The sequence below is a fragment of the Oncorhynchus mykiss genome, chromosome 10 (genome assembly GCF_057628025.1).
Source record: "Oncorhynchus mykiss isolate SJ-2025 chromosome 10, ASM5762802v1, whole genome shotgun sequence".
In the NCBI taxonomy this organism is placed as follows: Eukaryota; Metazoa; Chordata; class Actinopteri; order Salmoniformes; family Salmonidae; genus Oncorhynchus; species Oncorhynchus mykiss.
The window spans coordinates 43,408,231-43,419,758 of record NC_143031.1 but is presented as its reverse complement, the minus strand read 5'-3'; the positions used below and the strand labels follow the sequence as shown (position 1 = coordinate 43,419,758).

General features: G+C 43.7%; 1 protein-coding gene across 1 annotated transcript; it reads right to left on the bottom strand.

Moving 5' to 3' along the window:
* Positions 1-2,235: 2,235 nt before the first annotated feature.
* On the bottom strand, positions 2,236-11,008 carry LOC110533947 (trimethyllysine dioxygenase, mitochondrial). Its single transcript, XM_021618536.3, has 7 exons — positions 9,914-11,008; positions 7,091-7,267; positions 6,381-6,660; positions 5,395-5,514; positions 4,566-4,802; positions 4,073-4,211; positions 2,236-3,898 (listed from the first exon to the last, which is right to left on the bottom strand). Exons 1-7 carry the CDS (start codon positions 10,086-10,088, stop codon positions 3,767-3,769), a joined length of 1,260 nt encoding a protein of 419 aa, XP_021474211.3. The 5' UTR covers positions 10,089-11,008; the 3' UTR covers positions 2,236-3,766.
* Between the last annotated feature and the right edge of the window lie 520 nt (positions 11,009-11,528).

Below are 11,528 nucleotides of genomic sequence, written 5' to 3'. Positions count from 1 at the left end.
TCATTCTAGAATCAAATCAAATCAAATTTTATTTGTCACATACACATGGTTAGCAGATGTTAATGCAAGTGTAGCGAAATGCTTGTGCTTCTAGTTCCGACAATGCAGTAATAACCAACAAGTAATCTAGCTAACAATTCCAAAACTACTACCTTAGACACAGGTGTAAGGGGATAAAGAATATGTACATAAAGATATATGAATGAGTGATGGTACAGAGCGGCATAGGCAAGATACAGTAGATGGTATTGAGTGCAGTATATACATATGAGATGAGTATGTAAACAAAGTGTCATAGTTAAAGTGGCTAGTGATACATGTATTACATAAAGATGCAGTAGATGATATAGAGTACAGTATATACATATACATTTGAGATGAACAATGTAGGGTATGTAAACATTATATTAGGTAGCATTGTTTAAAGTGGCTAGTGATATATTTTACATCATTTCCCATCAATTCCCATTATTAAAAGTGGCTGGAGTTGAGTCAGTGTGTTGGCAGCAGCCACTCAATGTTAGTGGTGGCTGTTTAACAGTCTGATGGCCTTGAGATAGAAGCTGTTTTTCAGTCTCGGTCCCAGCTTTGATGCACCTGTACTGACCTCGCCTTCTGGATGATAGCGGGGTGAACAGGCAGTGGCTCGGGTGGTTGTTGTCCTTGATGATCTTTATGGCCTTCCTGTGACATCGGGTGGTGTAGGTGTCCTGGAGGGCAGGTAGTTTGCCCCCGGTGATGCGTTGTGCAGACCTCACTAACCTCTGGAGAGCCTTACGGTTGTGGGCGGAGCAGTTGCCGTACCAGGCGGTGATACAGCCCGACAGGATGCTCTCGATTGTGCATCTGTAGAAGTTTGTGAGTGCTTTTGGTGACAAGCCAAATTTCTTCAGCCTCCTGAGGTTGAAGAGGCACTGCTGCGCCTTCTTCACGATGCTGTCTGTGTGGGTGGACCAATTCAGTTTTCTGTGATGTGTACGCCAAGGAACTTAAAACTTACTACCCTCTCCACTACTGTTCCATCGATGTGGATAGGGGGGTGTTCCCTCTGCTGTTTCCTGAAGTCCACAATCATCTCCTTAGTTTTGTTGACGTTGAGTGTGAGGTTATTTTCCTGACACAACACTCTGAGGGCCCTCACCTCCTCCCTGTAGGCCGTCTCGTCGTTGTTGGTAATCAAGCCTACCACTGTTTTGTCGTCCGCAAACTTCATGATTGAGTTGGAGGCGTGCGTGGCCACGTAGTCGTGGGTGAACAGGGAGTACAGGAGAGGGCTCAGAACGCACCCTTGTGGGGCCCCAGTGTTGAGGATCAGCGGGATGGAGATGTTGTTGCCTACCCTCACCACCTGGGGGCGGCCCGTCAGGAAGTCCAGTACCCAGTTGCACAGGGCGGGGTCGAGACCCAGGGTCTCGAGCTTGATGACGAGCTTGGAGGGCACTATGGTGTTAAATGCCGAGCTGTAGTCGATGAACAGCATTCTCACATAGGTATTCCTCTTGTCCAGATGGGTTAGGGCAGTGTGCAGTGTGGTTGAGATTGCATCGTCTGTGGACCTATTTGGGCAGTAAGCAAATTGGAGTGGGTCTAGGGTGTCAGGTAGGGTGGAGGTGATATGGTCCTTGAATAGTCTCTCAAAGCACTTCATGATGACGGAAGTGAGTGGTACGGGGCGGTAGTCGTTTAGCTCAGTTACCTTAGCTTTCTTGGGAACAGGAACAATGGTGGCCCACTTGAAGCATGTGGGCACAACAGACTGGGATAGGGATTGATTGAATATGTCCGTAAACACACCAGCCAGCTGGTCTGCGCATGCTCTGAGGGCGCGGCTGGGGATGCCGTCTGGGCCTTCAGCCTTGCGAGGGTTAACACGTTTAAATGTTTTACTCACCTCGGCTGCAGTGAAGGAGAGTCCGCATGTTTTAGTTGCGGGCCGTGTCAGTGGCACTGTATTGTCCTCAAAGCGGGCAAAAAAGTTAATTAGTCTGCCTGGGAGCAAGACATCCTGGTCCGTGACAGGGCTGGTTTTCTTTTTGTAATCCGTGATTGAATCACCAGAACGGGAAAAAAATGACATTTTAGTTAAACTAATTAGAGTTCAACATTTTGTGATAACACCATTAAACTATAAAAGAATGCATGACACTCGTAAAAAAATAAATGTTCCTTTGATGCTGGATATGTTTTAATGCATGTCAGTCTGTCTTTGCATGACAACAAAAGAGAGCCACCGAATAGAAATCAAATCAAATTTTATTTGTCACATACACATGGTTAGCAGATGTTAATGCGAGTGTAGCGAAATGCTTGTGCTTCTAGTTCCGACAATGCAGTAATAACCAACGAGTCATCTAACCTAACAATTTCACAACAACTACCTTATACACACAAGTGTAAAGGATGAAGTATATATGAATATATGAATGAGTGATGGTACAGAACAGCATAGGCAAGATACAGTAGATGGTATAGAGTACAGTATATACATATGAGATGAGTAATGTAGGGTGTGTAAACATATTAAGTGGCATTGTTTAAAGTGGCTAGTGATATATAAAATGTATTAATTTTTCCATTATTAAAGTGGCTGGAGTTGAGTCAGTATGTTGGCAGCAGCCACTCAATGTTAGTGGTGGCTGTTTAACAGTCTGATGGCCTTGAGATAGAAGCTGTTTTTCAGTCTCTCGGTCCCTGCTTTGATGCACCTGTACTGACCTCGCCTTCTGGATGATAGCGGAGTGAACAGGCAGTGGCTCGGGTGGTTGTTGTCCTTGATGATCTTTATGGCCTTCCTGTGACATCGGGTGGTGTAGGTGTCCTGTAGGGCAGGTAGTTTGCCCCCGTGATGCGTTGTGCAGACCTCAATACCCTCTGGAGAGCCTTACGGTTGTGGGCGGAGCAGTTGCCGTACCAGTCGGTGATACAGCCCAACAGGATGCTCTCGATTGTGCATCTGTAAAAGAGTGCTTTTGGTGACAAGCCAAATTTCTTCAGCCTCCTGAGGTTGAAGAGGCGCTGCTGCGCCTTCTTCGCCATGCTGTCTGTGTGGGTGGACCAATTCAGTTTGTCCGTGGTGTGTACGCCGAGGAACTTAAAACTTACTACCCTCTCCAGTACTGAGAGGGTAGGGATAGGGCTCAGAACGCACCCTTGTGGGGCCCCAGTGTTGAGGATCAGCGGGGTGGAGACGTTGTTACCTACCCTCACCACCTGGGGGCGGCCATCAGGAAGTCCAGTACCCAGTTGCACAGAGACTGTTCTCTATGCTACCACACGGCAAACGGTACTGGAACGCCAAGTCTAGGATCAAACGGCTCCTTAAAAGCCTCTAACCCCAAGCCATAGACTGCTGAACAATTCATCAAATGGTCACCCAGACTATTTACATTGACACCCCCCCCCCCCCCCTTTGTTTTTACACTGCTGCTACTCACTGTTACTTATCTATGCAGAGTCACTTTACAAATTACCTCGACTAACCTGTACCCCCACACGTTGACCCGGTACCGGTTCTTCCTGTATATAGCCTCGTTGTTGTTATGTAAATATCTTGTGTTACGTTTTGATTACATTTTTTTTACTTTATTTAGAAAATATTTTCTTAACTCTATTTCTTGAACTGCATTGTTGGTTAAGGGATTGTTGTATTCGGCACCTGTGATTTTTTTGTTGTTGATTTGATTTAATAATATGGTATTCTGAAGAAGCAGGGCTGCAGCTTTTATCTCCAAAATACTGCAGCTTTTGGCTGGAGACTCTTCTTCACTCAGGCCTGCAGACCCAGGGAGCGGGCAGTGTTCAAGACGTCGTCTCTGGTCAGGTAGCAGCCACATAGTTGCCGCAGGCCTGTGAAGGACTCCCGACCATGCAAGACACGCCAGTTATCAATGAAGAGAACCTACCAGAAAAAGAGGGAACATACTGTATTGTTTGTGTATGATTTTATAGTACATTACCCATCCCCTGAAACCCAATCCTGGTTTCAGAATGTCCCCCACCCGCCTCTTATATCAACATGTAGTGATGAATCCTTTCTGTCTAGATCAATGAAAATGCATCACTTTTTCCTTACCTTTCCAGGCTTCAGTTTGACCCACAACTCATTCTCTGGCTTCCTCAGCTCTGTGGTCAACTGTCTGTGAGCCACATACCATCGATTGACAACGTCATGGGGGATAGTGTTTATGACTGCCCGGTCATAGTTATTGTATCTGTGAGAGAGGCAACCAAGCAGGAGGTGATACCATATTAATCCTCAATATCAGATGAAATATTCATAACATTGAGCTCAAAGGATCAAGCTCTGGATTAACAAGTGTTACGCTGTATACACTATTATGTTTTATTATGAGCAAAAGATCCTGAGCTTCCCACAAAGAACCCTCCCAAGGGACTTAATTCATAATGATGGGTGTAGCATTTCTCAAATGTGTACAACATTGTGAATTAATAGCTAACAAACACTGGTTAGAGGTTGTATGGCCTAAGATGACAATGGAAGATATGTTTAAAGCAAGACATTCAGGGAGACATTCACATCTCAAATGAAAACAGACTGGTCATACCGGATCATGTACACCTCATTGTTCCAGGGATACACGTTGAGCACAGGGCCGATGCCTATCATGTGGTTGCGGTGGTCGCTGACATTTTCAATGTACTCATGCTTGATAGGCACCCGTGCTAGCAGCTCAAAGTTGTCAGGTGTCTTCTGGAGTACTTGGTCTGCAGAATAGAATCCATCCACGAGTAGTGTTCTTCCTCCCGTTCCCTCGTGTTTAAGGCAATGGAACACTTGGATCCTGTAATTCAAAGTCAAAGTAAGTCACATGATGTCATGAAATGCCCTGTCATTTCATGGGACACCAAGGTGGAGCCTATCACACTATATCTTGTTTTATCAAGATTCAAGAAATATGTGCCATAGCAATGTGCATCTGCCTTGCATCTTATCAGTTAAAAAAAGCCATAAACCGGTGTTGAAACAGTGTCAAACTGCAGCTTCCAAAAGGAATGGCCTGTTCCACAATGCTGAACCTGTTGTTAAAACTGTCCATTTAACTAACAATATATATTCCATTTAGCAGACGCTTTTATCCTAAGGGACTGACAGTCATGCGTGCATACATTTAAAGTATGGGTGGTCCCGGGAATCGAACCCACAATCCTGGCGTAGCAAGCACCATGCTCTCTCAACTCAGCTACAGAGGACCACATCATTGTAATCACCTAACACAATAACCTACATAGATGTCTAACGTGTCTGCATCTGAAGAGGAATCTCAACCTAACCAAGATACAGATCAGCATGTGTGCTGCCGTGCTAAATTGACCTGCCATGATAACTCAAACAATTAACACCCATCCGTGTGTGAACATCTTCTGAATACGTACCCACAAGGTTCCTGGAAGTATGAGGTGTCTGTGTGACGGTCCAGGGCCAGTTTGGTGTAGGCAGTGTCTCCTCGGGAGAAATCTGAAGTGAAGTTCCACATCTTGCCATACATAGTCTCCCTAATAGGAAACAGGAATGAAAAGTAGTCTGCCGTCTCAAAAAGAATATCGACAACACTATACAAGAACAATTAAAACATGTTTATAATGGCAACTTTACTCCAAAGAGTTATCTTTTGTTTCTTTGGGGTGTCAGAAGGAGGGCAATTACTTCTGATGGCCAAACAGTGTTACTGGACTAGAAGAATGGCCTCATCTGGCAACCATGTGCAATGCATTTCTTCTAACACACTTCTTCCTCCCTCCCTTCCCTCCTCGTCACCCCAAATTAGAGTCTAGTATAAAGAGGGATTAGTGTGCTGGTTCAGGCATTGGAAACTTCAAAACCACACCACCTATGGAGTCCTTAATGAACCTGGTGGATTAATGAGAAGGCAGTACCACTACTCTCTCTTCTCCTCTTTGACAAATCCACACTCCATTCTAAGTGCTGAGAAAAGTGTGTTGTGCATGTTCACTTGGCAAAAGTATCAAGGGCTTGTTGTTAATTAAGGAAACCAACATCTTCCCTGTAGCAGGTAGCCTAGTGGTTAGAGCGTTGGGCTAGTAACCGAAAGGTTGTTAGATTGAATGTTAGATTGAATTAAAAATCTGTCATTCTGCCCCTGAACAATACAGTTAACCCACTGTTCCTAGGCCGTCATTGTAAATAAGAATGGGTTCTTAACTGACTTGCCTAGTTAAACAAAGGTCAAATACATTTTTAAAATGCACTGTTGCTTTGTTACAAGCATTGTAACAAGCTAACCTTATTAAATAATCTCCCATTCTAAAACCATTTCTGTTTGTATGCATTGTGGTGGGTGGTATGCAGCTACTTTTAAGACCCCTGAACACCCACTTCCCATTCCCTAAGAGGCCAGTACCTGATGAGGCTGACCCTCTGGGTAACAGTCTCTGTGGCCTCAACAGTTGGTGGGACACCCTCCACAAAAGCAATGCCATACAGCAGAAAGTTCCTGAGGAACTTCTTCAGTTCATCATCACAGGTCATAAACTTGTCCCAATTGGCAGGGGACACCTTGGCATTGGCATAGATGTCAGAGTTCCAGATGATGCGTGGCTGCATGGCACTCTGCTTCAGTCCCTCATAGCTGTTCTGAGCCAGCCAACTCAGGTTGTACTTTGTCACATGACCATCAGGCCCTGGGGTACACAAATCAAAGACAATTCCTTCTATTATACAATTCAATAACTGTTCCAAATAATGATGAGTAGCTATAGGTGCATATCACAGTGCTGCCAAAAAGGAAATGGGCTGAAATAAAAAACCATCAAATGACTGGCAATGGATTTAGAGGTTTTGACGACATCAAACAGACCTAGATATACGACCTCAAATGAAATGACTGATTGCAACGAGAGTAAGGGATTTAATGGTTACAGGGTAAAATAAATCATATGGTAGCAATGTCTGCACTGTCTACAGTATGTCATTATAGCCTTTTACAAGAGGCAAAGGTCTCCCTGAACAATGCAGTAACTATCTCAGGATTGGCAGTGGTCAAGTTCCAGGCTACTTCACAATGTGGGCTTTCTCTTAGTTGAGAAAAGCAATCTTCAAACCAAGACTTACATGTGAGGAAGAGATTCTCATCATCCACCCTGGTGTTGGCGGGACATATGTTCAGCTCCACATGTGACGTATCTAGGTTCCTCTGGTTGGTCTTGCTGTTGTAGCAGGAGGCAGAGCGGCAATGATCCCGTAGCCACACATAGTCAAAGTGCATCACAAGTCCTCCATAGCTGAGCTCTGAAGATTCAAATGTTAGATTTATAAGTAAATATTAGCGTATAATATGGAAACTGGCCTAGTCAAGTGTCAGGTCCAGACACTATTCTAAGCAATGTACCAGGTTAAAGTTCAATATTGGACCGAGTACGTCCCCACTCATCGACAAGGCTGTAGTGGAGCAGGTTGAGAGCTTCAAGTTCCTTGGTATCCACATCAACAACAAACTAGAATGGTCCAAACACACCAAGACAGTCGTGAAGAGGGCACGACAAAGCCTATTCCCCCCAGGAAACTAAAAAGATTTGGCATGGGTCCTGAGATTCTCAAAAGGTTCTACAGCTGCAACATCGAGAGCATCCTGACTGGTTGCATCACTGCCTGGTACGGCAATTGCTCGGCCTCCGACCGCAAGGCACTACAGAGGGTAGTGCGTACAGCCCAGTACATCACTGGGGCTAAGCTGCCTGCCAACTAGGACCTCTACACCAGGCGGTGTCAGAGGAAGGCCATAAAAATTGTCAAAGACCCCAGCCACAGACTGTTCTCTCTACTACCACATGGCACGCGGTACCGAAGTGCCAAGTCTAGGACAAAAAGGCTTCTCAACAGTTTTTACCCCCAAGCCATAAGACTCCTGAACAGGTAATCAAATGACTACCCGGACTATTTGCATTGTGTGCCACCTCCCCAACACCTCTTTTACACTGCTGCTACGCTCTGTTCATTATATCTGCATAGTCACTTTAACCATATCTAAATGTACATACTACCGCAATCAGCTTGACTAACCGGTGTCTGTATGTAGCCTCGCTACTGTATATAGCCTCGCTACTGTATATAGCCTCGCTGCTGTATATAGCCTCGCTGCTGTACGCACCTCGCTACTGTTTTTCCACTGTCTTTTTACTGTTTATTTCTTTACTTACCTATTGTTCACCTAATACCTTTTTTGCACTATTGGTTAGAGCCTGTAAGTAAGCATTTCCCTGTAAGGTCTACACCGGTTGTATTCGGCACAGGTGACAAATAAACTTTGATTTGAAAGTCCAACATTGGTTCTCAAGTAACACATGGCTGAAAAGACTTGGCATGGACTCTCAGATCCTTAAAAAGTTCTGCAGCTGCACCATTGAGAGCATTTTGACTGGCTGCATCTGCACTTGGTATGACAACTTGGCAAGGCGCTACAGAGGGTAGGTGCTACCCAGTACATCACTGTAGCTGAGCTCCATGCCATCCAGACCCACTGGTATAGAGGTCATCATAGGCTGTTCTCTTTGCGATCGCAGGACAAGCGGTAGAGATGCACCAAGTCTGAAACCAACAGGACCCTAAACAGCATCTACCCCCAAGCCATATGACTGCATTAACCCCTTTTCGAACAACCTTTTTTTGACTCATCACATATACTGCTGCTACTGTTTACTATCTGTCACTTTATTCCTAGTTATACTGAACACAAATATAAAACGCAACATGTAAAGTGTTGGTCCCATGTTTTATGAGATGAAATAAAAGATCCCAGAAATGTTCCATACTCAAAAAAGCCTTATTTCTCTGAAATGTAGTGCATTCATTTGTTTACATCCCTGTTAGTGAGAATTTCTCCTTTGCCAAGATAATCCATCTACCTGACAGGTGTGGCATATTAAGAAGCTGATTAAACAGAAGGATCATTACACAGGTGCACCTTGTGCTGGGGACAATAAAAGGCCACTCTTAATGTGCAATTTTGTCACTCAACACAATGGCACAGATGTCTCAAGTTGAGGGAGCTTGCAATCAGCCTGGTGACTGCAGGAGTGTCCACCAGAGTTGTTGCCAGATAATTTAATGTTAATTTATCTACCATAAGCCGCCTTCAACTTAATTTTAGAGAATTTGCAGCACGTCCAACCGGCCTCACAGCCGCAGACCATGTGTAACCGCGCCTGCCCAGGACCTCCACATCTGGCTTCTTCATCGTATTTCATCGTTTTTCTTCATCGTCTGAGACCAGCCACCCGGACAGCTGGTGAAACTGAGGATTATTTCTGTATGAAATAAAGCCCTTTTGTGGGGAAAAAACTCAACCTGATTGGCTTGGCCTGGTTCCCCTGTGGGTGGGCCTGGCTCCCCTGTAAGTGGGCCTGGCTCCCAAGTGGGTCGCCTATGCCCTCCTAGGCCCACCCATTGCTGCATCCCTGCCCAATCATGTGAAATCCATAGATTAGGTCCTAATTTATTTATTTCAATGGACTGATTTTCTTATATAAACTGTAACTCAGTAAAATCATTGCATTTATATTTTTGTTCAGTATTCTTGTACATATCTACCTCCATTAACTCATACCCCTGGTATATAGCCAATAACTCATACCCCTGGTATATAGCCAAGTTATCGTTACTCATTGGTAAGCTATTATTACGTGTTTTACTTTTTTATTATTTCTCTATTTTCTTTCTCTCTTCATTGTTAGGAAGGGCCCGGAAGCAGTTTCACTGTTAGTCCACACCTGTTGTTTACGAAGCACGAGACGATTAAAATGGTTTTTGATATGGACAACTTGAACTTCAATAACAAACACATAGGAAACTCGAGTGAATTAAATGCCAAATAACCATAGCCTTTGGTAAAGGGAAGCGCAGATTTGAAAAAACAAAAACAATAGTCAAGACACTCACCAAGGCATTCTTCCTGAAGTTGCCAATGACAACTCGTCGACTGTGGAGCAGCAGTACACTGCCAATACCTCGCTTCATTCTGGGTCCGTATGAGTCGGGAGACCAAAGGAGCCTGTGTTTTCGATATGGGTTGCAAATAGCCATGTAAACGGAAAAACACCCGAGCCAAAGCCATTATCTGTTAATGTAAAATTGGTTTAGATGGAACACTGGACAGATGCACAATTATATACAGCAGTTGATGTGGATTATTCGCGTCAGAGACTCCTGCACAAATGATAAATTCGCCGAAATACTTATGTTCTGTTAATTACTGATGTCCCCTTTAAGGATGGAGCACCCTTGGTCATGCGCAGTGTTGTTCTATGTTATTCTTGTACTAACTAGTGTTGAGTAAATGTGAAGCTCCAGTTCAATTGCTTGTATTCAGAGTCTTTCTTATTACATAAATTAGTACTAAGTGTTAAGACACTACAACTTAATTGCTTTGATTGAGAACAAATCAACTCGTATGGTTTGATAATCTGAGTATACAATGCTCACAGAACAGATCTCGTGGATTCCAGTCAACTGTTGATAGCAGCACAGTGACTTGGCTGTAATTCAGATTTCGTGAACCTTCTTCTGCTTCGATGAACGCCTACAATGACAATCGCGGGGTTTAATTATTAAACAAGTTTGCTCCATTTTTCCTAGTAGTTTATAGTATTTGCTGGCTAGCGTTGCAGTATTGTAAACTTTGGCCTCGTACCTTGCTGAGAACTGCTAGTATAGCAGCTATAAAATAGGGACTAAACAGTTTGAGGTCGCGTTCCTCTGCCCAGGCGTTGCTGTCGCATGTCAGATTTTACACCTTGATCACACCAGCAGTGTTATTGTGCAAAATGGTATACAGCATCATCTGGATGTACAACATACACATTCTGCTACCATTTCTGTTAAGCCATCTGCGCAGTTTTATGCATACGTTTTATAAATCTAATTTATGCACCACACTGCCAATGCAATGCAAACACAGCGTTCCATTGGAAATAAAAGTACTTTTGGTGCACCAAAATTAAATAACACTGTCAGTGTGATTGAGGCGTTCCACACCTGGGGCCTGTTGCACAAAACTAGGATAAGGGATTAAGCCAGGATATCTTGGTGATCCTGGCTCAATTGATCCGTAATCTGGTTGCACTAAAGATGGATAGGGGGCAGGAGGATATGTTATGGTATAAATTACCATGGAGATTTATTCTGTGGAGCTAGCCTGCTCCAGACCAGGCTAAATTCCAGGATCTATTTAATCTCATCCCTAATGTCAGTCAGCAGTCACCACAAATGGAAACCAATAGTTATTTCACTGCTCACTATACATTGTTATCACATATAACTAGATCCACTGTTATTTAAACGTTTGTGATCATTAATTTCAATGATTTTGGATAAAAAATGATTTTTAGATGATGTTGCTATCATTAGATAATTTACAGTTTCCCATAGACTATAAGGCTATATATAAAATGCTAGAATATTAGGGCCACAGAGGGGAAAAAAACACAAGTCATAATATTGTAACCAGTTGTTTTAAAGGAGGACAGTTGTTAAAATGACAGATGTGGGGCATTTC